This window comes from Oryctolagus cuniculus, chromosome 7, assembly GCF_051225735.1.
Source record: "Oryctolagus cuniculus isolate XC-2025 breed Fujian yellow rabbit chromosome 7, ASM5122573v1, whole genome shotgun sequence".
NCBI lineage: Eukaryota > Metazoa > Chordata > Mammalia > Lagomorpha > Leporidae > Oryctolagus > Oryctolagus cuniculus.
The window spans coordinates 106,376,810-106,403,655 of record NC_142873.1 but is presented as its reverse complement, the minus strand read 5'-3'; the positions used below and the strand labels follow the sequence as shown (position 1 = coordinate 106,403,655).

Here is a 26,846-nt window from a genome sequence, read left to right as displayed (position 1 = left end):
GACTTCAAGACCCGGAGTCCCGGGAGCCCTGGGCGGAGCACTTACCACCTGAGAACCTCAATTTTCTAGATCTGTAAAGGAAGAGCAACCCTTTCTTTACAGGTGTCGTTACCAGGGGCCATCAGCAGCTGGCATACAGGGGCCATCTATCTCCGAGCGGGACGCTGGAAGCAGGCGTGGGGGCCGGGGAGGGAAAGGGCTGCTTCTCTTTTTCTTCGTGCCCCTGATTCCGGGTCGTAGGAAACCGCAGCATTTTCTCACTCCTGCCCCCTGAAATCTGCACTAAAAGGGAACAAGGTGAGAGGCTGCGTCTTCAGTCCCCAATGTCCTCCTGGCTGTAAAATGAACCAGTTCCCCTCCTACTCGCCGCCAACCGGGACGCAGCAAGGCCAGGGCGGCCCCCCTCCCGGCCGAGAGGATGAGAACCACTACATCCTTAGGGCGCCACCGAGGACCACAGAGAGGCCAGGCTTGGGGGCGGGCCGAGGGCGATGTTTGAGGAGATCACCCTGGAGACGCGCCGCGGAGTCCCCGGGTGAGTGCGTGAGCCGCAGGGCAGATCCGAGTGGGCCTGGGAGGCGGGAGCCGCACCGCGCACCCGTGCCGCAGAGACCGGGCAGCAGGTCCCAGAGGCCCGCGGAGGAGCCGCCCCCACGCCGCCGCCCTGGCCCTGCCGTAGGTAAGGGGAGAAGAAGGACCGCGCGGGGAGCGATCAGTCCCCCGCCTTAGCCTCCTCCCACCCTCAAAGAAGAAAAAGTGACTCCAAATGTGGGGACTAGCAGTGGGTGCCCGCGTTTGGCCGCTAGTCCACCTGCGCTGCGGGACTTCCAGGGCGATGCCCAACGCAGACAGGCCAGGCCGCAGGGTCAGCTCCTGGTGCCTCAGTGGCGCCAGTCCCAAGCGGTCTTTCCGGGGCCCCGGCGCACCCATGGGGACCTCCAGGTTCCAACCCAGGCCTTTCTTAGGGAGCGCCTGCCCGCCGAGCTGCTTCTTCGGCAGCCGCTGCAGGGAAGTCTACGGGACCTCGGTGAGCCACTCAATGACGCTCAGAGGTGTCTCTCCACACTTGGGGACGCGCGCACGCTTGCACGCACAGGTGTGCGCACGCCGAGTCTCAGGCACACCTAGGGATGCTCACACTCACGCTCCACTGCCTCCCTTCCCAACACACGACACCTCTGCCCTATTCGTGAGCCCAACCTTGCGCTCACACCCAGGACAGGGTTTTTCGGGCGCTGTTCTTGTCAACGTCCAGGATCCTCCAGCTTTGGGTTCTATGCTTTAGCGTCTAGCACAGTGTTTCCTTGCTGTGGCTTTCGGATTTACAGATGGTGGAATGGATGGTGGTAGGCAGTAAGGACACAAAAACCGTAGTCTAAGTTCTCAAGTAAATGGTCATGGCCAGCTTTGCCATAAGCACTTGTGAAAAGGAGGTAGATTTTCCACTAAGTTAGTTAGAGATCGAATCCCGAAGTAGGCATTTGGCTCGGCTTTTAAGTCACCCATCAGAGTGCCAGGGTTCTGTCTCCAGCTGTGGCTCTTAATTCCCTCTTGGTGGCCAAGGCAGATCCTGGGGGAGGCATTCGTCACGGCTCAAGTAATTGGGTCCTGGCCACTCAATAGGGAGACCTGGATTGAATTCCCAGTTCTGATGGCCCAGCCTCAGCCTTGCCAGCATTTAAGGGATGGGAGCACTCGCTCACTCGCTCTCTCTCTTCTTCTCAACTAAATAAATATTTTTTTAAAAATAGTTAAGTTCTATTTGCTAAGTAAATCACTGATGCTTGGGGAGGGGAAAATCGTTTGGGGAAATAGCTCATTGCCAATTACAAAGTCACAGGAACAAAAATATTAATTAGCAAGTTTTTATCAAGATCAAATATGGGTGAGCCAATAAACCGGTTGGTTTCTGGTATGAGATAACATGTTTCTTCCATATGTTTCATCCATGTTTTCCCCATAAATTTCTCCCTCTTTCGCAGTTAAGCATTTTTGCCAGAGCTTATTACCTGCTTATGTGAATTAAGTACAGTACAGCATGAATACAACTTAGGAGAGTTCTCAGACCATACACTACATACTGCTCTCGGGGAGACCCCACTGTCCCATTCAAAGACTGTAGGATAAGTACCTATGTGCTTTAGGAGGCTGGAGTCTCTGGTATGCTAAGTAAAGTGTTTTTGGAGCTCTCTTCTGCTGTTTTATGAGTCTCCCTCTGCAGGTTATTCTGATGCCAGACATTGCTGAAGACAGAGCAACTCAGTCGTTGAAGAAAAGGGGGAGTATGTCCTCTCTGAGCAGCCACGAGTTCCGGCGGAAGGATCTTCATGGGCGCACCAAAGAGTAAGCATCGCCATCTTTACTGACTTCAATTCAATTACAGAATAAGGAAGTTCATAGTGTTTATAATGAGAGAAAAAAATGTCCTTGAGAACACCAAAAAGAATAAGGAAGTTCATAGTGTTTATAATGAGAGAAAAAAATGTCCTTGAGAACACCAAAAAGAAAAAGAAAAGTAGGGGATTGCAAAGTTCAAGTTACCTCTAAGGACCATAACTAAAAGAGAGTGAGTGTTGAGCTGACCCAGCAACATTTTTGCTATTTCAAATTCTACCCAGAAAAACTTTCTACTCAAAAGAAACAACACATCATGCTACTCATGTCTCTTTTGAATTCTCCCCAGCAGTATATAACCATATAGTTTTTTGCATTTTTAATGAGTGAAATTTTTATGAAGTTATTTGAAAATCCAAGTTACAGAAAGAGAGAAACACACACACACACACACACACACACACAGTTCTTCCATTTGCTGGTACCCTCCCCAAATGCCCTCAACAGCTCAACAGCCAGGGCTGGGCCAGGCTGAAGCCAGAAGCCAGAAACTTAATCCAGGTCTCCCATGTGGATAGCAGGGACCAACTACTTGGGTGATCACTGTCTCCTGAGTGCACATTAGCAGGAACTGGAGTTGGAAGTGGAGCAGGGACTTGAACTCAAGCATTTCAATATGGGATGTGCATGTCTCAAGCAGCATCTTAACTGCTTTACCAACTGCCTGCCCTGACTTATTTCATTTTCACTGTATACTAAGTCTCTGCTTGGTTGCTTCTCAGCAGTATAATCAGTGGGTCAAAAGGTAGTAAGTACCTTTTTTGGTTCTTGCTACATATTGAATGTGCTCTATTAAAGAGATGGGTCAATTTTTAATACATTCATGACACTCCTTTCTGTTATTTATTGTAAAGATTGATTTATTTATTTAAAAGGCAGAGCTACAGAGAGAGGCAGAGAGAGAGAAAGGTCTTCCATCCACTGGTTCATTCCCCAGATGGCCACAAAAGCTGGAGCTGCACCGATCTGATGCCAAGATCCAGGAGCTTCTTCCAAGTCTCCCATGCGAGTGCAGGGACCCAAGGATTTGCGCCAGCTTGAACTGCTTTCCCAGGCCATAGCAGAGAGCTAGATCAGAAGTGGAGCAGCTGGGACTCGAACCGGTGCCCATATGGGATGCCGGCACTGCAGGTGGCAGCTTTACCCACTATGCCACAGGGCTGACCCCTCTGACTGCTATTGGAAAGAAAATTAATTATCTGATGTAGCAGTCAATTAACTTAAATAATAGGCTTTCCTTCTTAACAGTTTCCATAAGACTGAAGAAGGTGGTATATTATCTCCCATGTTGGGAGGTAGGAATTGGTATGTTTTGTAGAACAGAGAGTAGGAGAATATGAATAATAAGAATTATAAAACCCAAATCTTTCTATTCTCAGAGTGCATTTAATTTTCTTATTTGCACTTTCACTTTTCAGCCTTGTAAGTTTGTGGATCACAAGTATAACCTCCCTCTTTCACACATGGGAAAACTGAATAAAAAGGAGAGTAGCAATCCCAGCACATATCTGAAGTAAAGATGGGAGAATAATTAACTTTTGTAACTTTCCCTCTGACCCTAAGTCATTCTGGCTGCTATTTCCAAAGTGTACAAGTCCTTCCCAAAATTATATTAAAATAACTATTAGCTGAAACTCAACTTACTTTTTAAAAAACTACAAAATTTTTACATAAATAATAAAGAAAATAATTAAAATAAAATAAATAAAAATGCTCTCATCCAAAGGCTAAACTATCATCTCTATTGCATAACTTTTCTTTATCTCTTACCTTTTGGGAAAAGGTAAAAAGTCATATAGAAACAGATATTGGCAACATTTGAAGAATTAGAGATAACTCCTTTTTAATCAATTAATAATGAACTATAAATGCAAATTGCAAGTAACAAGAATACAAAAATAATTTTTCCAACATATTAGGATAATTTTCCACCAACAACCACATTTAAGTAGTCATCATTTCAGTTTTGGACTCTCAAAACATTCAGAAAGTTTGAGCTATTTACAATGTGTTTCTTAAATAGCAAATGAACGCCTTCCATGTCCCTATGCAATGCAGACGTGTGAAGGAGGCTTCCTCCCCCTCTCTGCCTCATACATGCTCTCCATGGTCTGTCTGCGTTCAGACGGACTGGGTGATTTTCCTTGAACTAGTAGAGGCATTATGAAAACTTAGTGACATTCAAATGCAAGCATCATTTTGAAATTATGGTATTTTATGGAAAAGCTTATACTTTTCACTTGAAAATTAGTTCAAAACCATCTTTGACAAGCTAAAGGTCAATAGCATAAAACATACCCTGAAGTATAACTGGGGACCTAACACAGGATCTCATTTAAAGTCTCCAGCACTAATCCTACTGAGTCGACATTGTTCTTACTATTTTATTATGAAATAACTGAAACTTTCATGTCAGTTAACCTGACTCAACAACGAGTATAAAAATCCCAGAGCATGAGGCCAAGGTACAGGGGCCACAGGCATCGGCCCCTTCCATAGCACCATCTTCCCCGCCCCACCCCACTCTGCATCCTGTCCTGTTGTCAACAGTTCCTCAGTGCTATCTCCGGCCTCTAACCATTGCCCTGTGTCGCTTCCTCGTGGTACACCCCTGCTCCCTGCTTGGAATGCCTTTCTTAAACTCTTCTGGCTTCCTTCTCCTCTCCCTTCAGCATTTACCTTCATCTCCCAGCTTTCCAGTTATCCAACCATGATCACATCCTCCGCTTGACTGAGTTGTATGCTTTTCACATCTTCTCCCTGTTGCTTTCCCTTTCTATGTAGACCTGCGCTTGGCCAGTTTCTTGTCTAGCTCCCTCAACAGATTTTGAAGTTCTTTGCCTTCATAGCCATGATCACACTGAGAAGGGGGTCAGGGAGAGCGAGGTAGCCTGGGGCAGCTGCTCCTTGAGTGGGGTGTGAGCTCTGCAGATTCAGCCCTACAGCCTTGGTACCTATGTCCACAGCCTTCCACAGCTGTAACCAATGCTCCGCAGTGGTCCTTGGACATAATAAATATCTGAAATGTCTTCTGAATGGTGAAAAGAAGACTGAACTTATGTTCAATATAATTATTGCTAAATGTTTTCAGGATTAGATCTTTTTATTTGAGTTATAATTCATCATAACGTAATTTTTTATGTTTCATGGAAGGAAGAAGGAAACATCTTCCATGTGGTCTTATTATCCTAACCCTGCAACTATTAGCAGGCTGGCTTATTTCTTTCATGCCTTCATAGTTGATATCAGTTGTTAGCTGTGATTTTGAATTTTGCTTGATTTTCACTTAAATAATTTATAATAATAAAAATGGCATTGGCTAACTTCTTAGCATGAACCTGATCTGTGCCTCATAAAAGGCCTATTACCCGGGATTAGCAAACTATGGCCAAGGGCCAAGTTTAATGCCACCTGTTTAGATTTGGTTCCTTATCTAAGTATGGTTTTCAAATAGTTGGAAAAAATGAAAAGGAGTGCAATATCTTGTGGCACATGAAAATTATAATAAATTCAAATTTCAGAGCCAGTGCTGTGGTATAGTAGGCTAAGCCTCGGCCTGAGGCGCCAAAATCCCGTATAGGCACCAGTTCATGTCCCGGGTGCTCCTCTTCTGATCCAGCTCTCTGCTATGTCTGGGAAAGCAGTTGAAGCTGGCCCAAGTTCTTGGGCCACTGAACCCACATGGGAGATCTAGAAGAAGCTCCTGGCTTTGGGTCGGCTCAGCTCCGGTCATTGCATCCATCTGGGGAGTGAGCCAGCAGATGGAAGACCTTTCTGTCGCTCCCTCTCTCTGTCTGTAACTCTACCTCTCAAATAAATGAAATAAAATCTTTTTTAAAAATTTCAAATTTTAGCATCTATATATAAAGTATGCTAGAACACAGCCATGTCTATTCATTTATGTCTCTGGCTGAATTGTCACTAAAATGGCAAAGTGGAATAGTTGCAGCAGAAACCATAGGACCCACGAGATCAAAAATACCTGTTATTCAACCTTTTACAGAAATTTTTGCAGACTTCTACTTTATAAAGATAGATGCTATTATTACCCTCAGTTTACAAATGAAGAAAAAGAAGCTTACAAAAGGTGAGACACCATAGTTAAAGAATTAGCAAATAGCAAGAGGGGCTTTTGTTTATCTTTCAAGTATTTTCATTCCCTAAGACTTGACAGCCCATGTTGAATTTGCATTAATGGAGCTCTTCTTTAATTCACTGGACCCCTCTGTTTCCCTGTGCTGTATAAGAGCAGGTGTTCACAATAGCAGGTTCCACAGAGAAGCTCAGCCTGTGGCAGACGTGGGGCAGTGTTTGAGCAGACGGGCTTTTCTCCTGTCCTTAAAATGCAGACAGAAGCCATGAGCTCAGGTTACTTTTTCAGGATAATGTGACATGATTTCCAGGCTTACTACCTCTGAGGCCAGGACTGTCTCCAGTACATCAAGGCTAAGGTTGCAGACTGAAGAGTCTTTTTGCCTAAAACCAAAATTGCAGTGACATTATGCTACCAGAACTGTCTGTATGGATCCCACAGCTGTCCACCTAGGCCACACTACATGTACTCCTTCACTTGTGAATTTATTCAGAAGTGAATGAACTTCGACTCTATGTTAATATCATGGCACATGAAGGTGAATAACTAGAATTCTAACCTAAAGAAGTCTGGGTTTGAAGTAAACAGCCACCGGATAACCTTTTATTCAGTGGATTAGGCTTTTCCAGTAAAAATGACCAAAATGGAAAGGATTGCCTTCATTGTCTCCTCTGGTGTATTTGTTGGGCAGAATACATCCAAGTAGTGTGCTTGGTGGTGAGTTACACAGAAACAATCTCTGATCTTGTGGAGTTTAGAATCTAGAGCGCAAGATAGTCAAGTAATTTTTTTTAAAAGGTTTATTTATTTATTTGAAAGTCAGGGCCGGCGCTGCGGCTCACTAGGCTAATCCTCCACCTGCGGCGCCAGCACACCAGGTTCTAGTCCCGGTTGGGGCACCAGGTTCTGTCCCAGTTGTCCCTCTTCCAGGCCAGCTCTCTGCTGTGGCCCGGGAGTGCAGTGGAGGATGGCCCAAGTCCTTGGGCCCTGCACCCTCACGGGAGACCAGGATAAGCACCTGGCTCCTGGCTTCGGATCAGCGCAATGCGCCGGCCGCAGCGCACCAGTTGCGGCGGCAATTGGAGGGTGAACCAACGGCAAAAAAGGAAGACCTTTCTCTCTGTCTCTCTCTCTCTCACTGTCCACTCTGCCTGTCAAAAAAAAAAAAAAAGTCAGAGTTACACAGAGAGAGAAGAGGCAGAGAGAGAGAGAGGTCTTCCATCCAATGGTTCACTCTCTAATTAATTGGCCGCAACAGCCAGAGCTGTGCCAATCCGAAGCCAGGAGCCAGGAGTTTCTTCTGGGTCTCCCATGAGGATGCAGGGGCCCAAGGACTTGAGCCATCTTCTACTGCTTTCCCAGGATATAGCAGAAAGCAGGATCGGAAGTGGAGCTGCAGGGACTAGAACCAGTGCCCATATGGGATGCCGTGCTTCAGGCCAGGGTATTAACCCACTGCACCACAGCGCCAGCCCCACAACACGTAATTTTAAATGTGATGATTCGGAGTTCAAACCTATAATGCAGTGAGCTACTTATGGGCAGGTGACAGGGGAATTCCCAGGCCTGATTCTTCATGTGGATGCCTGAAGGAAAACACCAGAGACTGGGAGATGAGAGCCAGGGGGTACATTATGTTGCCATCAAACCAAATGCCCCAACAAGATCTGACAGAGGTTCAGCTGTCCCACAGAGAGGGAGAAATTTAGGAAAACTCAAATGGCCTTGTTGCCAAATGAAACCACAGTAATAATTAATTTTGTATTGTACTTGATAGATTTTAAGGCTTTTCAGATGCAATATTCATGTATCTCTCATAAGAACCCTGTGGGTTAAATAAAGAAGATATTTTTAAAAGATTTTATTTATTTATTTGAGAGCTAGAGTTACAGGGAGAGGGAGAGACCAAGAGAAAGGTCTTCCATCTGCTGGTTCACTCCCCAAATGGCAGCAACTGTTGGAGCTGGGCCAATCCGAAGCACGTTGCCAGGAGCTTCTTTCTGGTCTCCCATGCAGGTGCAGGGAGGGATCCAAGCACTTGAGCCATCTTCAGTTGCTTTCCCAGGCCGTAGCAGAGAGCTGGATTGAAAAAGGAGCAGCTGGGACCAGAACTGGTGCCCTTATGGGGTGCTGGCATTGCAGGTGGAGGCTTAGTCCCCTACTCCATAGCGCCACCCCCAGAAGATATTTTTATTACCCCCAGAAATTGTCGACTTTTTGACGTATTGCATTGGGAGAAAGTTGGCTCCCTCTAGGGAGGAAAATGAAGCTAGTCTCTTACCTTACACTATTTGCATAGGAAGACTCCAAATCGAAGACCAAAATGTGGAAAGCTATAAAGCTAACAGAAGAAAGCCAGGAGAAGATAAAGAGATGCTCAAACTCACTGAAACCAGCACAATGTAAATTAAAACAATAAGATACTGTTTTGTAGCCATCAGGATATCATAACAAACAGGAGAGGATGATATCAATTGTTGGCAAGGCGAGGAAGAATAAAAACTGATAGAGCCATTCAGCAAAGAAATGCAACAGTACTAAGCACAGCTTTGGGGGTGCTTCTTAGGCTCCGCTTTATGAAGGTAAACACGGAGTTTCTCCAGGAGCCCACAAAGCGCTCCATGGTCTGGACACCTCTGCAATGTCTGGTTTTCACCCTCCAGCCCCCTCCTTTCTCAGCTCCAGCTACTCGGGCTCCTATGCCCTATCTCAAACACAGCAAACAGCACCCTGTCTCAAAGCCGTTGCCAATCTGCTCTTTGTCCCTCCTGTGTTCTTCCCTCAGCCACCCACATGGCTCATTTCCTCACCTGTTTCAAGTATTTGCTCAAGGAGGCCTCTCCTGACCACACTGTTTAAAATCGCACGTGGCGGCGCTCAGCTCTCTGCCTCTATGCTGAGTCGCCCGCCTGGTCTGGCCAGGTGTAACCTCTCCACCCAAACATGTAACCTCGCTCCTTCCTCCACCAACACCCCCCCCCCCCCCAGTCCGAGTGACTGGGCACTCTCTCAGGCTCTGTCTGGAGAGGTGCCCATCCATCCTTATGGATGTCCCTTCCCTAATAAACCTTGCTATTTTACCTCCCACTAAAAAAAAAAAAAAAATCGCACGTGGCACACTCCCCCTCACCCACTTCCAAACTCTCTTAACCTGCTCTACTTTGCATAGTCCCATAGCGTTTGTCATCTCTCACATAATATATAATATGCTTATTTGGAATTTTACTGTTTACCATTTGTCTTTCCTCATTAAAACATAAGTTCCTTGAGGGTAAAAAGCTTATTTACTTATTTTTCAGTATTGTGATCAAAGACCTAGAAATGTCTGGCACATAATAGCCATTCAGTAAATATCCTTAGATTATTAGATTAGTAATAATTACCACGCATTCACTTCTGAACAAGTAAGTTCCTTTATTCACCAAAGAAGTTGAATATTGGATTCACAGATCTGTGTAGGTATCAAGTCCAGGATGAGTTGGTGCTTTTTTGTACACACACAAAATGGATTTATAGCAAAAAGATAAACACTGTTCAAATTCTTGAAACCAGGTCCACTGTTGCCTCCTTGCCGAAACTCTCATCTGTTTTAAAGAACAACATGAAGGAATAGTTTCATTCATGTTGAAAATCTGTGATCGGCCACAACCCTCTAGGCACTGTGGAGATAACCACATGTCCACCCTCCCAGCACCACCTCTCTTGTGGTTGCCAAGAGCAATGCAGCTCTGAACCTAAGCATTGATACAAAACACGTTTCGTCAGTTGTCCTTGACAATCACCTCATGTTCTTTAGAATGAGCATTTGCTTAATGGGCTTTTGACGTTAGCTCTGATCGTCTACCTACACACTCAGAACTGTTCTATTTTGTCCACCACCATTCCTGTGTTATTTTCAACCACAACCAAGTTGCACTTTTCACAGATGTGTCTTTCATTCTTTATTTCTAAGAACAACTCTTACTCATGGAAATTACATACCTTAAGAACATATCGCTTATGACTTCCTTGCCTCTTTCATTTTGGAAAATGATCTTGATCTTGATTCCATTACAGCTTTCCTATCACTAGTTAGATACTAGTGGATAAAATATCAGCACCAACATAAAAATCCAGAAAATGTGCTATCAAAATCAGGCTACTTTACCAGACAAGTGACACCATGTGCTGATGGAGGAAATGGTAGCATGCTTTTGTGCCTTTGTGCTTTGGTGCAATAGTCATAAAAATCTCCATAGAAGTTCTTAGGTGGAAAGTTCCCAACAAAAGGAGTTTCTGTGCTTCCCCTTTTTAGATGTATTTGACAGAGTGAGGGATTCCATCTCCTGCTTCACTCTGGAGATGCTAGTGATGGGCTGGGACAAGAGCTGGGAGCGAGAACTGGGAACTCAGTCAGGTGTGCCATGTGGGTGGCAGCCACCCAATAACCTGAGCTGTTGCTGCTACTTTCTTGAGTCCACAGGAGCAGGAAAACGGGAGTCAGGAGCCAGAGGCAGCGCTCCAGTCCTGGTACTCTCTGGTGGTACACAGGAGCCAACCACTAGGCCAAACAGCCTACCTTGTATTCTGCATTATGGTTCTCCATCACAGGGCTCTAATTTTTATTTAAATTACCAATACTTTCTACTTTTCCTGACATACCATGGGCAATAAATAGTTGCTGAAAGAATGAAGAAAAAAGATGATTCTACAGATTTATACCTTGAAGCAATTTTCTATGTGCACTGTGAAATATCTCCACTGGGAGGCAGCATGGGACTTTAGTAACAGTTTTCAAAAAAAAAAAACACAAGGTACACTTAAATGATGCCATTAGAAATATGGTGGTTCCGGGCACTTTGTTGTTACAAATAGAAGGAGGATATGATATATCTGGGCTTTTTAATCGACTGCATTAATGGCCCTAAAGTTAGCCATGCATTCAAGGACTATCTCATACTGTGGCTTCAAAACATCAGGGTAATAATGGTGAAATTTTCTGGAAATGAGTTCTCAGTAATAAATAAATGTTGCTGTGACTGGGGAAGCTTAATTGAAATTATTGTTACTCTCTCTAACAGGCATAACAATAAGACTTGCCTCATATTTACTCTATGTAATTCAAGAATTGGTTGGCAAACAAAAATACAAGATATTGTTAAGAAAATTGAATCTCATGTAAGAATGAACGTGTTCCAACTTCTTAGCTCATTTGTGTGTGTGTGTGCTTTCTGTGCAGATAATCAGAACACAGGCTCCTGTGTTTACAGGAGACACTTCCTGTGCCAGACAGGTTACATTACAGGAGAGTTACTTTGATTATTTTCTGTCGGTTCCCTGCAGCTATTTCTGCATGCAGGCTAATTCTAACTCTGTCCTCTGCAATAGCACGTACAGTTCCAAGGATTAACTCACTTTCGCGTCTGCTTACAAATTGTTACACCTTTTCATGGAATAATATTAATGGATTTTTCTGGTTTTCTTGTGTTTTCACCAGTAGTTTATGCCAGACTTTCAGGTGCACTGCATTACCATTAAAAAAAAAGATTGATTGATTTAAAAGTTAGCATGTCAGAGAAAATGAGAGAGACGAAAGGACAGAGAGAGAGAGAGGGAGGGAGAGAGAATCTTCTATCTTCTGCTTCACTGCCCAAATGACTATGATAGCCGGGCTGACACCAGGAGCCAGACTCTCTGAGCCTCTCACAGGGGTAGCAAGGGCCCAAGCAATTGAGCCAGAATCCTGTGCTTTCGCAAGCACGTTAGCAGGAATGTTGGAACAGAAGCCGAGCAGCCAGGACTCTGAGGTAGGATGCCAGCATGCCAAGCCCAGCGTAACCCACTGCCTGACAGCACCAGCTTCTCTACTCCATTCCTTTTACCCTGTCTTCCTTTCTAAAATTTTATAACTGTCTTGGATACATTTTTTAATTGAAATTTTTTTCTTCTATCAATGCCAACACATGCTAATAAAACCCCTAGACAGCAAGAACAGTTTTCATATTTGAAAAATAAAGGTAACTGTAGCATTCCCTTTGCAATGAGCTCATGTATCTAGAGATATTGTCATTGTAAACTGTGGAAAGCATGGTCTTAGACAATGAAATTCCTCCACTTGTAATGTGACATACCCAATAAACGTATTGGCTGTGTCTATATAGCACTGGTAATTAAAATGATAACGTTACTTTTTGAGCATCTCATATGTTTATCTTTAATGATTCCAAGAGCTTGAGTGAAGCTGTTTATCAATAGTTAAAATGTCCAAGTTCTTCTAAGCTATTAAGAGGGGGGTCTTCAAAAAGTCCATGGAAATACATGTTATGAAACATCTATGCATGGATTTTATTGTTTGCATCAAAATGAATTTATCTTGTATTTATTTATGGGGGGATGCAGAGAGACAGCTTCTATACTCTGATCCGCTCCCTGGAAGCCTGCAGCCAGGAGCCTAGAACTGACTCCAGATCTCCCATGTGGGTGGCAGTATTTGAGCCCTTGCCTCCAGTCCCCTAGGGTGCACATTAGCAGGAAGTTGGAGCACAAATGGAGCCAGGACTCAAAACCGGGGGCTCCAATATGGGCGACACAAGTGGCATCTTCAGCACTGCACTAACACCCGCCCTTGAAGTTTTCCTTTAATTCCATTGTGCGTGGACTTTTTGAAGTACCCTCATTTTCTGAACTGATACTGATAATTCCCAATTTTGAATTATAGGTTCTCTTTCATTTCTACAACTTTACCAAACTTATATTCTGGTTTAATGCTACTTGCTCATATTTCAAGAGTTTCAGTATTTTTTCTGTTCATTTTGCATTTTCTCAAGAAATAAAAAAGCTTTTATTTTTTTTGTTCAGCTTATTTTTCTCTTTTCTCTGTCTCCCCTTTTCCAATCCCTCGCATGTGCCACATGGTCACAAAGGCCTTTAAAGAATCTGAGAAGGTATATTCGGTGTAGACCACATAATCTTACAGGTGTAGGGTTCTGTTGTTACCCAGGGAAAAGGAGAGGGCAACATTAAAAAGCAAATGACAGTCCTTACACAATGTTCAACACAATTTTCCCTATAATAGTGGGATATTAGAAGTAATCTAAATAGCCTGGAGAATAAATGATTAAATAAAATACAGACTATATATTAAGTGCTATCTTAATATTTAAAATAAAACATAAATTTAACTGAAAAGTCATCTCTGTTAAATATAAGAGTGGGAATCAGAGAGGGAGGAGATGTACAATTTGGAACATGCTCAATCGGACTTGCCCCAAATGGTGGAGTTAGAAATGTGCCAGGGGATTCCAATTCAATCCCATCAAGGTGGCATGTACCACTAGTCAAAGTTATCAATTTCAGTCCACAACTGATCATACTGATAGGACTAAGAGTCAAAGGGATCACACAAACAAGACTAGTGTCTGCTAATACTAACTGGTAGAATAAAAAAGGGAGAGAATGATCCAACATGGGAAGCAGGATACACAGCAGACTCATAAAATGGCAGATGTCCTAAACAGCACTCTGGCCTCAGAATCAGCCCTTAAGGCATTCGGATCTGGCTGAAAAGCCCATGAGAGTATTTTAGGCATGGAAAGCCAAGACACTCTAGGAAAAAAAAAAAAAAACACTAAATGAAAATCTCTGTGAGTGAGATCCCAGTAGAAAGAACGGGCCATCAAAGAAGGAGGTACCTTTCTATGAAGGGAGGAGTGAACTTCCACTTTGACTATGACCTTGTCTAAATAAGATTGAAGTTGGTGAACTCAAAAGGCTTCCATAGCCTTGGCAGCTCATGACAAGAGCCTAGGGAGATTACTGACGCCATAAACAAGTGTGTCAATAAAAAAAATAAAACATAGATTATTATTTATTGACATGGAAAGTTATCCACAATACATTTGAGTGGAAGTAAGACCATCTGTAATATGATCCTATGTCCACAAATCTGAAAAGATTTTGTTTACTCTTAGTAGTAGTTAGATAACTACTGGAGTTACAATTATTGTGTAGTTTTATTTTTTTTTATGTTTTGAGTTTTCTGTAATGCGCATACACTTCTTATGATTACTGTGAAAATAAAAAGGCATGGAATGAAGCCATCTTCAGTAACAAAATCAATCTACAAAACTTGCTATTTGCATGCCAATCTTCAGCCAAACTACCCTGATGATACTTACCAATTTCATGGTCGCAACACCATAAAGTGCATTGATTATTAATCTTCACTAACCCTGAACAATGTAATAGTGAGGGCTATTTCTGAAAGTCCTTTATGTCTTAGATTTGAACTACAGCTAATTTGATGTTTTACCAACTCTTTCTCTTTACATTAATTTTAATATAACACTGAGCAGAAAACAAAAAGGGTTTTTGTCAATACCTTCTAATATTTGCACAGGAAAGTTTTAATTGTGGTAGATGATTGTTTCTGATAATTCTGTCAGTATAACAATATGTAGGACTCTGCCACCAGGAGGTATATGGGATTTTGGAAACTGTGTCTGCCTTCCCATGTGTCTGACATTGAGCCATTGCCTCGTTCCCTTTTCTCTAAAATGAGTAGAATAATGACTCCTTTCCTTACTTAAGGGCCGTTGTGAAGGTAAAATGAGACAAACGCTGGGAAATGTTTTGCAAAGTTAAAAGCAGCATATATAATACTGCAGCAGGCTAGCTTATCTTAAAATCAGGGAGTTTGTGCAACATGGGGTTGTTTAAGCCGGGGTTATCATCTTTGGTGCTGCCCACAACACCTGCAACCATTGCGGCCAAACGAATTGGTTGCTACTTCAAAGGGCAGCAGGAAAGCAGGTGCTGTAAGAATGAAGACTAAATCATTAATCTAGAAATCCACCATGAAAAAGAAAGCAGCCACAATTTCTCACATCACTTTCATGCACTGTAAACCTCAATTTCTCATGCTATTTCTATTATATTAAAGTTGTAAAGCAAAAAGGCCTAATCAAAATAGATTATCCATGATTTTCTTTAAATAAGAATTTGCAAGAAATTTACCATCCTGAAGAGCTGAGGACTAAGCATTTTAAATTCCTTGCAGAGAAAAAAAAATCCCAAAAGATTAAGAACAAATGCCTCTTTCTTGTTTAATTAAAGCCAAAACAAAGCCTGCTTAGAAAAGTGGTCACTCTGAACACACACACACACACACACACACACACATAATTATATCCTCTCCTTTGAAATGGCATCTGTCTTAGCGTCCATTTTCACAGGTGGAGAAAATTGAGGGTAGTGTGTTCTGAGACTGCCATTAGTGACAATTGGAGTTCCTCTGAACCAAGTTGAATTAAGTGGTGCTTGAGAGACGTTAGGGGCTTCTTTTTGCTGGGGTCTCCTAGTTAGCACCTGGATAAGTTCATATTGCCTTGGTAACCAGCCCAAATCCTTTCTTATTGTTGAAAAGGGTGATTGATGCTTATTGGTTTATGAAGTTTGAGTGAATTGTGGTTTCTTTCATCAGGTAGAAGAGTTTCTCATTTTTCTTTTTCACAGGGGAAGGGCTTTGTGAGGTGCATCTAATACCCCAGGTAGTTACAGAATTGTTTCTTTTTTTAAGATTTTATTTATTTATTTGAGAGGTAGAGTCACAGACAGTGAGAGGTAGAGACAGAGAGAAAGGTCTTCATCTGCTGGTTCACTCCCCAGTTGACCGCAATGGCCGGAGCTGTGTCTATCTGAAGCCAGGAGCTTCTTCCAGGTCTCCCACATGGGTTCAGTGGCCCAAGCACTTGGACCATCTTCTACTGCTCTCCCAGGCCATAGCAGAGAGCTGGACTGGAAGAGGAGCAGCCAGGACTAGAACTGGCACCCATATGGGATGCCGGCACTTCAGGCAGAGGATTAACCTACTGCACCACGGCACCGGCTCCAACAGAGTTAACATGTTTAACTTCTTCACATACTCACAAGTCCCCTTGTTGAGCTTTGTGTACTTTGGTGAGTTTGCTCTGTGGCAGACACCAGCAGCAATGGTTTTGAAACATGGACTGAGTCACCTCGTAGCACAGATGAACCCAGAAACACCATCTGGATAATCAGATGGACCGTGTAATTGTGCTATGCATCAACTACCAGTTGAGACGTGCTCCAAATAATGTTTTAGTATTTTAAACTTTAAATATGTCAGTGAGATTTATGTAGGAGTAACTTGAAATTTTTAGCGAAAACTTTACCTTTGTAGCATTTTAGCCGAAAACAATGCTATGTTTTGCTGCTGTTAGAATAACGATTACAATTTGTTTTCTCCGTTGTTTTCAGCTCTATGAGTACCGTATCCTATATGGATGAACCTAGCCAGCGTGATGATGTTTCCCGCCTTACAGTCCAGATGGAAAACACCTATCAGCTCGGTGTGTTTGATTTTGTTACCCCTATTTTAGACTTCTAATTTGCTGAATGATGTGTACATAAAATGTCTTCTGATGTGATATTAAGTTCAATCCTAGCACAATGTAAGGAAGCATACTTAAGGAGTAAGCTGGTGCTACTTTACTTTCTTCCTCTGTAAAATGGACACAATGCCCATTGTCTACTTTTCCTTAGCATCATTTCCGGAACACCAGGTAATTCACTGGGGGCCACTAAATGCACACAGTTTATTCCTGGACTTAACAGTTCGTTGGCTATTTCTGAGTAGATATGTATAAAAGGGTACTTGAAAAACTTCACAAAGGGGTGGGCAAGGTGGTGCAGCAGATTAAGTCACCACTTGAGTTGTCTATATCCCATATTGGAGTACCTGGGCTCAAGTCCACCTCCCTTTCCAATCTTCTATTCCTGCTAATGGGGTAACAGGTGGTGGTTCAAGTACTTGGTTCTTTGCCACCCATGTGGGAGACCAGATGGAGTTGCCAGTGCCTCACTTTGGTCTGGCCCGGAGGTGGCTGTGATGGACATCTGGGGAGTAAACTCCTAGAAGGAAGATCAGTCTCTCTCTCTCTCTCTCTCTTGCTCTCTTCCTCCAATTAAACAATAAATAAATTTTACAAAAGGGATTGTCAAAAATCCAAAACATTATCAGAATGTTTTCTGAAAGTCCACTAAAAATAGGATTGAAAGTTATTTACTGTAAAAAGGATTTGAAATCCAGGATAGCTCTTTCATAATACATGTTTTCTATGAATTCTTTGGAAACCCCTTATATACTCAAATTTCAAAAACATTTTTGCACCAAACTATAGTTATCTTTCAATTCATTTTCCACAGACATTTTGAAGTGCCCTCCTATGTAAGTTAAGTGAAAAATAAAATCAACTGTGACTGTTGATAATTGGAGCAAAAAACTTCAAGGCAGAGGTGAATGCTCCCTGGTCCCCTGTTGACAGAGATTTTTAACTGTTATTACCACTGAGGTCCCATGCCTTCAAAAACAAAGATCTTTGCACCTGCCCCTGTACTCCCAAGTGGAGCCCAGGTGAATGTCTTCACACATTCATGTTTCCTCCTTGGACCTTCTTGTTTACTCGAAGTGTGAAACTGCCCACCGTTATCCGAATCCATATATAATTACAGCTCTATAGAAATTCCAGGGAGACTTGCCACAGGGCAAAGGAAGACTCCCTGGGCCAGGATGATTTTATCTGCGGCCAGCGAGCCCCAGGAAAGTTACAGACCAGCAACATATCCCATTGGACCTTGTAGCCAGTTTTCTGCAGTAATTCCCAATGCAGCAAGGATTACAGGGCTCCATAACTAGTGACTCTACTGTTATTTTCACAGGGCCCCTTGTGGCGGGCAGGTGGCAGTCCTGCCATCCCATACACTTTTAAACTCTTCCTGGTAATCTTATCCAATTCCCTTGGAGAAGTCGCACCACATCATCCCACCTTTGATTGACAGCATTTTGCTGACGCTGACACTGACTACAGGGAGGGAGCAGTGACTGGTTCTGGGATGGCAATGGCAGTCCTGGTCATCCCGATTCCTCTGAGATGAAGTGCAGGTTACGCTATTTGGCCTGTTGGAAAAGAAGACAAGCTCCTGAGATTCGACCAAAGGGAAGGGCTAGTATCTGCCTTCTCACTCCCACGAGAAACTGAGAGAACAACTGACTCCTGATGTTATCATTAGGGTCCTCATTGCAGCTGGTACTCTCAGACTTTGCAGTCTGGCAAGCAGAATTTAGGTAAAGGTTTTCTCCATTTCTAAATAAAGGAATGTGCCTTTTACATTAGTCAGCCCTGGGAGCTTCAGGAGCTTCTTTTAAAAATAAAAACCTCAACATGGACTTTTCTCTTTGTACCTCAGTGTGCAAACCTGAGAAAGGCACGGTTGATTCTGGAGGTACAGAAGAAAGGCTACCAAGGAAGAAATGCAAAAAAATTTCATCACTGTATTTCAGAATATAATGGTTAATAACATTTTTCTTAGAAAAATAAGAGAAGTATGGACAGGACATTGATACAGCTGGACAGAGCAACCACTGGAAACAGTGACTCAAGTGCGTCCAAGATTCTTTCCAGCACTCATCTGAGTGTGGCCTGGCTTTCTTCCCACCAAGAAAAAGGTGGCCTCCAGCAGTTTCTCAGGGTCATAGGTCGTAACTCCTGCTACCAGAAGGAGGCAGACTCTTTCTTCCTCCTTCCGGTTTTAGAATAAGGATTCCAAGAAAGGACCGTAGTTGGTTTGGCCAACCCTACTGATAGGTCCTAGAGAACTGGGAGCTGAGAGTAGAAGACCAGTTCCTAGAAAGATAGATGCTGCTCCCAGATGAAGGGCAGGAATACTAAGCAGACAAAATATCAGCACTAAAGAAATTGGTCATTTTCTGATGGAAATACTGTATAAAATTTATGCAAGGTACTTATGCAAGGTAAGGGGGGGGGGTTCCATGTGCATGATGCAGGTCAAGTAGGGTGTGTGTGATATGAGTGCACAGGGGAAGTAGGTGAAAAAGAGTGTAGTTCTAAGTTATTATCTGTTTAATTGCATGCAGACTAGGGCTATCATGTTTACTTTTCTAAGTTGTATTTACTTATTTATCTATTTATTTATTTATTTATTCTTTGACAGGCAGAGTAAGACAGTGAGAGAGAGAGACAGAGAGAAAGGTCTTCCTTCCATTGGTTTGCCCCCCAAATGGCTGCTACGGCTGGCACGCTGCGCAGATCCGAAGCCAGGAGCCAGGTGCTTCTTCCTGGTCTCCCATGCGGGTGCAGGGCCCAAGCACTTGGGCCATCCTCCACTGCCTTCCCGGACCACAGCAGAGACCTGGACTGGAAGAGGAGCAACCAGGACAGAATCCGGCACCCCAACTGAGACTAGAACCCGGGGTGCTGGCACTGCAGGCAGAGGATTAGCCAAGTGAGCCGCGGGCACTGGCCTGTATTTATTTATTTTAAAGTCAGTGAAACCATGTGCCCAGATAGTACCTTGAATGCAGATGCTAGAAACCAACAGATCCCAATATCTTGCCTTCTTCTTAGCTTAATTCATTGAACTGAGGGAGTGGAATTCACTGGACTCCTGAGGTCATTTCTTCTCTAGTAGATAACACCTTGGTGGCCGGTGTTGTCCCATTTAGGGGAATTCCAGGTCTGTGTCAGAAAGGATCCACTTTCTGCTTGTACCCCTGGGTGACTGAAGCCAACTTGGCCACCAGGCCAACCAAGTGACATTGTGTAGAAAGCTCCTGACAGCATCTTGAAGCTTTGGGACTCCACTGCTCACCTCCCATTCACCCATGTCATAGGTGCACATTGTCTTGCTATATGTCTTGCCTTCTTTGGAAGACAACTTGATCAGGCAAGGTCTAATCTCACCACTTACGGACTTCACGGGCCACTGTGATGAAAGAGAGAAAGAACATATAAGCCCCAGCTGCTAGCCCTACACAGAGGCTCATGGCTCCTTCACAACTTTGCCAGACCAGGCCCCCCTTCGTTGTAGCCTCCTTAGAAAACCCCAAACACATTCATTCAACAGAGAAGTAGTTCTTGAGACTTTCATATCCGCTACCCCCTCATCCATCAACAGATTAAGTTTTCTCTTTCCTTTACTCCAAAACCTTGGTCCTAGTCATTTTGGTTTGGCAATGGGACTAAGCTTTTGATAACAAGAGTGACACAGAAAGATGGACACATAGAGAGACGAAGAGATCTTCCACCTGGGTCACTCCTCAAATGCCTGCCAACAGCCAAGGCTGGGCCAGTCAGAAGCTGAGATCTAGGAACTCCATCTGAGTCCTACATGGGTGGCAGCAAAACTGAGCCCCCAAACAATGCCTTGAATGCAGATGGTAAATACCACCAGGTGCAGTCAGGAGACCCTCTCCCCTTAGCTTAAAGTACCCGTGTCCTGCATTTTGATAGCACTAGAATTAACAGACTGAATGAGGAAGTGGTATAACTGGCCCTGAAGGTTCTGACTGTCAGATTCATGAGGTCATTTGCTAATTACTTGTTGGTGACTGGTATTGCCACGAGGGGTTTTGTTTAGGGGACTTCCAAGTCCAAGCAGGGGAATTCTAGGCCAAAGGCAGAAAATGCTAAAGCCTACTTGGCTATTGTAAAAATTCCCTGAAGAGTGTGGCATTGCAGACCAACCAAGAATTCGGACATGCACTGAACATGTAACCAGATCAAATAACCACTATGACTGCAACAGGCTGCTTATCACCTGGCCAGAGGCCAATGTGCAGTTGTCCTTGTCCTTTGTTCCCCTTCTTCCTGAATCCTCCTTCCTTGCAGCCTCCTTACAAACACCCTCACTCAGCAGGACAGCAGTTCTCAAGACGCGTTATCTGTCGATAGACTAAACTTTTCTTTTACCTCTGAACTTCGTCCTAGTTATTTTGATTCAGCACAGGGGACAGGGACTAAGCTTTTGGTGGCAGCAGGGGTCCATGTACTTAAGCCTTCAACTGCTACCTTCCCGGGAGCATTAGCCAGAGCTGGTTAAGAAGCTGAGGAGCCAGGACTTGAACTGGCACTCCTGTATGGATGCTGGCATTGCAAGTGGAGGCTTCACCACTGCACTGCCACACCCACCTCTTTTTTTTTTAACTTTTATTTAATGAATATAAATTTCCAAAGTACAGCTTATGGATTACAATGCCCCCCCATAACTTCCCTCCCACCCGCAACCCTCCCCTTTCCGCTCCCTCTCCCCTTCCATTCACATCAAGGTTCATTTTCAATTCTCTATATACAGAAGATCAGTTTAGCATATATTAAGTAAAGATTTCAACAGTTTGCACCCACATAGAAACACAAAGTGAAAAATACTGTTTGAGTACTAGTTATAGCATTAAATCACAATGTACAGAACACTAAGGACAGAGATCCTACATGAGGAGTAAGTGCACAGTGACTCCTGTTGTTGACTTAACAAATTGACACTCTTGTTATGGCATCAGTAATCACCCTAGGCTCTTGTCATGAGCTGCCAAGGCTATGGAAGCCTTTTGAGTTCACCGACTCTGATCATATTTAGGCAAGGTTGTAGTCAGAGTGGAAGTTCTCTCCTCCCTTCAGAGAAAGGTACCTCCTTCTCTTATGACCTGTTCTTTCCACTGGGATCTCACTCGCAGAGATCTTTCATTTAGGTGTTTTTTGTTTTTTTGTTTTTTGTTTTTTGTTTTTTTGCCAGTGTGTCTTGGCTTTCCATGCCTGAAATACTCTCAGGGGCTTTTCAGCTGGATTCGCATGCCTTAAGGGCTGATTCTGAGGCCAGAGTGCTGTTTAGGACATCTGCCATTCTATGAGTCTGCTGTGTATCTCGCTTCCCATGTTGGATTGTTCTCTCCCTCACACCCACCTCTTGGAATAACTTTTTTAAAAAATTTTTTTAAATACAAAGGAGAAAATCACCCTCAAATTTAGTTTCATTTTTACCAGAGTATGATAGTGGAAATCTTCAAAAAGACCCCCAAGCAGGTGACACAGTCCTGGGAGCACCAGGAGCTTGCTTTCAGAGGTCTTTGGATCCAGAGACCTATCTCTGAGCCCAGGAAGCAAGAACAAACAGGACCAACCATTTCAGGTTCCTAATACTGTGGATAATTATGAGTCATTATGTCTAGTGTCTCCACGGACTGGATTCATTCTAACTTAGATTAAGCAATGCCTACATTATCATCAAAATAACAATAGTACTTCTTGAACCTCAGGAGGTTTCCATAAAACTACAGAGACAGGCTGTAACCTTCTTGTTGAGTTTGGCAGGAAGGCAAAAGGAGGGAGCAGTGTGAGGTGTGCGTATTTGTTTCCCAGGCTGCCTGCCTGTGGGTTCATCTCGGACGAGTTGCCTCCATCAACCAACGGACACCAGCTGCTCTCCAGGGATCCTTTTCCACCTGACGCTTCTGGGATCTAGTAAGAGCTTCCTTCATAGATTCCTCAAGCCTGGGGTAACATCCTCACTGCCGCTAGCCCTTGGGATTACCCACATCATGCTCAGACCTCCCTGAATTGTCCTAACATTAGTACACTCTGTGTTTCTTTACACCCTTATGTATAGTCATTAAAAATAAACACTTATTAATAGATACTGATGACCTCTTTTTAAAGACTTGTGGGTTTTATTTTTTTTTATTTGAATGACAGTGACAGAGAGAGAGAGAAAGTGCTTCAGCTGTATCCTAGATGAATGCAACAGCCAGGGCTGGGCCAGACCAAAGAAAGGAGCCTGGATCTCCATCTGAGTCTCCTACTTGGGGGCAGGGACCCAAAGATTTGGGCCATAATCTGTTGCTGCTTTCCTGGGTTCATTAGCAGGAAACTGGATTGGAAGCAGAGGAGTCGTACTTAAACTGCACTCTGATATGGATGTGGACATCTCAAGTGGTGACTTAACCAATTGTGCCCCAAAGCCCACCCCAAATGCTGATAACTATTAAAAGAAAATTGGAGGCCAGTGCTGTGGCTCACTAGGCTAATCCTCCACCTGCGGCCCTGGCACCCTGGGTTCTAGCCCCGGTTGGGGTGCCGGATTCTGTCCCGGTTGCTCCTCTTTCAGTCCAGCTCTCTGCTGTGGCCCGGGAAGGCAGTGGAGGATGGCCCAGGTGCTTGGGCCCTGCACCCCATGGGAGACCAGGAGAAGCGCCTGGCTCCCAGCTTTGGATCAGCGGGGTGCGCCAGCCACAGCGGCCATTGGAGGGTGAACCAATGGTAAAAAGGAAGACCTTTCTCTCTGTCTCTCTCTCTTTCAATAACTCTGCCTTTCAAAAAAAATAAAAATAAAAAAAGAGAGAATTGGATATAATTCTTGATCTCATTTCTTCAACTTATCTATTCAACAAATAATGATTGAGCATCTGTGTGACAAGTCCTGAGAACATGCGCATGTGGTAAGGTGTGAGCATATAGCCAGGGAGATGATGAGGATAATGTTACAGGGACGCCAGATAAAGAAGATTCATTGAAACTTCTGCTTTGATTGTAAACCAAATGCAGCTGAGTGTATGAGCGCTGGCATCAGATAAGCCTGGGTGTGCATCCCAGCTCTGCCACTAGGTAATTCTGGGCTCATTACTCAATGTGTTTAAACCTCTGGCTAGGTTACAACTAAATCAGAATATGAAATTATGGGCAACTATTGCACACTGTGGTGACTGTAGATTATATATTAATATACTGTATATTTCTCTGCAAAAAAAAAACAAATAGAAGATACAATTTTGGATGTTTTCAACATAAAGTGTTTTAAGAGACAAGTATATTTATGCTGATTTTTACTTATATTTTCCCATTTACCAAAACATTGCATAGTATGCTTTTAATATGTACAACTTCTTATGTGTCCATTAAAAATTTTAAATAAGTAAATAAAATAAAAACAACATCAACAATAAAGTATTAAACGAAGACTCTGTTTCCCCATCTCCAAAATGGAGATAATAGCGGTGGAAGAAGCTGTAGGCTGGGTAAGAACTGAACCTGGTCCTCACTGAGGGCAGTGGCCATGTGTCTGGGAGATAGACTCGGGGAGGGATATAAGAGCCGGGGAGCTGGTTAGCCGTGGAGACTTTGAAGAAGGTCACTCACAATGGAAACTGACAAGGAAGAGACTGCAGGTGTCCAGCTGGCAGTTTTGAACACATTTTTCAGGTAGTTTGGTAACTCCGCAAGTCCAGCAGGGGTGGGGAACCACTTTTCTGCCAAGGACCATTTGGATAGTTATAGCATCATTTGCACGCCATACAAAATTATTAACTTAAAAATTAGCCTGCTGGGGCTGATCTTGTGGCATAATGGGTTAAGCTGGCACCTGCAGCGCTGGCATCTCCTATGGGTGCTCATTCAAGTCCCGTCTGCTCCGCTTCTGATCCAGATCCCTGCTAATGTGCCTGGGAAAGCAGCAGAAAATGGCTCAAGTCCTGGGCCCCTACTACCCTCACGGGAGACTCAGATGAGGCTCCTGGCTCCTGGCTTCGGTCTGGCCAATTGCAGCCATCTGGGGAGTGAACCAGCAGATGGAAGATTCTCAATCTCTTTCTCTCTCTCTCTCTCTCCCTCTTTCTCTCTCTCTCTCTCTCCCGTTTTCTCTCTGTAACTCTGCCCTTAAAATAAATAAAATAAATCTTAAAAGAAAAATCAACTGTCTCTGTAATTCTGCCTTTCAAATAAATACAATAAATCTTAAAAAGAAAATTAGCCTGCTATAGATTTATTAAATTTTGAGTCCCACCTGCGGTTGCCTTAGCAGCACCAGACCAGATGTTTTGGTGGGCCTTATACGGCCCATGGGCCAGATATTTCCCACCCCTGGAGGGTCCTCTCCCAGAAAACCTAACTGCAAATCTAATTAGGGCTGCCTTTGGCCTGAACTTGAGGCCACCCAGAAGATTGGATGTCTCCTTTGCATTTCAATATGTTTTTGATTAGCCTAAGGAGTGGGTGGATGTGTTTTGAAACTAATTCTTAGAAATTTCATGTATGTTTTCAGGTCCTACCAAACATTTTCCCGCTGTCACTGTCAATCATATTTTGAAAGATGTGTTAACCAACTACCTACAAGAGGAAGCATATGAACCGGAGCTCTGTAGACAGATGACTAAAACCATCTCTGAGGTACGTGTGTGATTTGCCTGAAGTGTTAACTAACACTTCAGTGTTCACTGAAAGCACAGACCACCTCCAACATGTTTATGAAGGAAGCCAATTTGCAATAACATTTAAAATGCACGCTTATATTTTATAAAGACACTTATCGGGTCATATTCTGTGTGTGTGTGTTTGTGTATAAAGCTTTTGTCCTAAGTAATCATTATTGTATTTTGTAGAAAAATGTATAAAGCTGACCCCTTATTAAAAAGTTTATTGTAAAGATATAATATTTTAATGACCATTTCCTCTTCTCTAAGGCAAGTTCTCAGTGTGTTAAATATGGATATTTTATTTTTATATATATTTAAATATATTCCCATTTTTATACCTAAAAGACTGGCACCTCATTATGTTTTCCTCTAACTTCCATTTTATGACAAACTCCTTAATAAACATTCATGATCCGTTAGAGTACAGAAGACTCCAGATGTATAGGCCCTTAAATAGACACAAGCAAGACAGTGGAACTCTGATGCCAACATTCTTCAAAGGGAAGCCTTCCTAACCTAGATTTTCCAAGAATGTAATAAGCCATTGCCTTCTGCGCTCTGTGTTGCAGTTTTCTCTTGTGCCTTAGAGAATGCAGATTTATTGCTGGTGTTGGCATTTTGTCCCTGAAGGTCCTATCTCATGAGGCTATTACTTACGGGAAATCATAGTTACAGTTCTACTGGATGCACACATTCACACACTCAAGCTTCTACAGCGCATCATGTTATTGTCTTAAATTAAATCCACTGTGTTTATGACCAAAACTAAGATTTTTGAGTTTCCACATGGCTAAATCAGAGCCTTGTTTTCAATTTTCAGGTTATTAAAGCCCGGGTCAAGGACTTCATCCTTCCACGGTACAAACTAATCGTAATCATTCACATTGGACAACTGAGCAGTCAGAGCATATTTATTGGAAGCAGATGCCTGTGGGATCCTAAAAATGATGCTGTTTCGTCGTATGTGTTCAGAAATTCTTCCCTCTTTGCTGTTGCAAATGTCTATGCAGTTTACTTTGAGTGATTGAAAATAAAGATAGTTCTCACTTTCTGAAATCATGAAACGGGCTGCATCATGTACCCAAAAGTTTTACTGCCAAGAACAATGAACAGGGAAACAATGGTAATATTGCAAACAACTGGAGGCTTTTAGATTTTTTCATTCTCTTATAAGGATTGCGGGAGGGGAGGGTGGCACAAGGAAGAATCTTGCTTATCCACAGCAGACACTAATCTTAGTTCTCCTGGGTTGCTTTTCATAAACATAAATTCTTATTGAATATTTCTCTGAGTCCCCATCATTTTAATTACTTGAGAGTTAGA

The 26,846-nt window shown here is 43.2% G+C and overlaps 1 protein-coding gene across 8 annotated transcripts; it reads left to right on the top strand.

Annotated features, from left to right (window-relative positions):
• Positions 1-350: 350 nt before the first annotated feature.
• On the top strand, positions 351-26,587 carry DYNLT5 (dynein light chain Tctex-type family member 5). 8 transcript variants are annotated; one of them, XM_089337264.1, is made up of 6 exons: positions 351-535; positions 2,222-2,343; positions 16,745-16,836; positions 22,699-22,800; positions 25,373-25,497; positions 26,344-26,587. In XM_089337264.1, exons 2-6 carry the CDS (start codon positions 2,231-2,233, stop codon positions 26,545-26,547), a joined length of 636 nt encoding a protein of 211 aa, XP_089193390.1. In that variant the 5' UTR covers positions 351-535; positions 2,222-2,230; the 3' UTR covers positions 26,548-26,587. The 8 variants fall into 8 exon arrangements, with proteins under 8 accessions (XP_089193390.1, XP_051713625.3, XP_089193389.1 ...); XM_089337263.1 differs by lacking the exon at positions 351-535 and adding an exon at positions 545-679; XM_051857665.3 differs by lacking the exon at positions 22,699-22,800 and having other exon boundaries at positions 528-535.
• Positions 26,588-26,846: the final 259 nt, after the last annotated feature.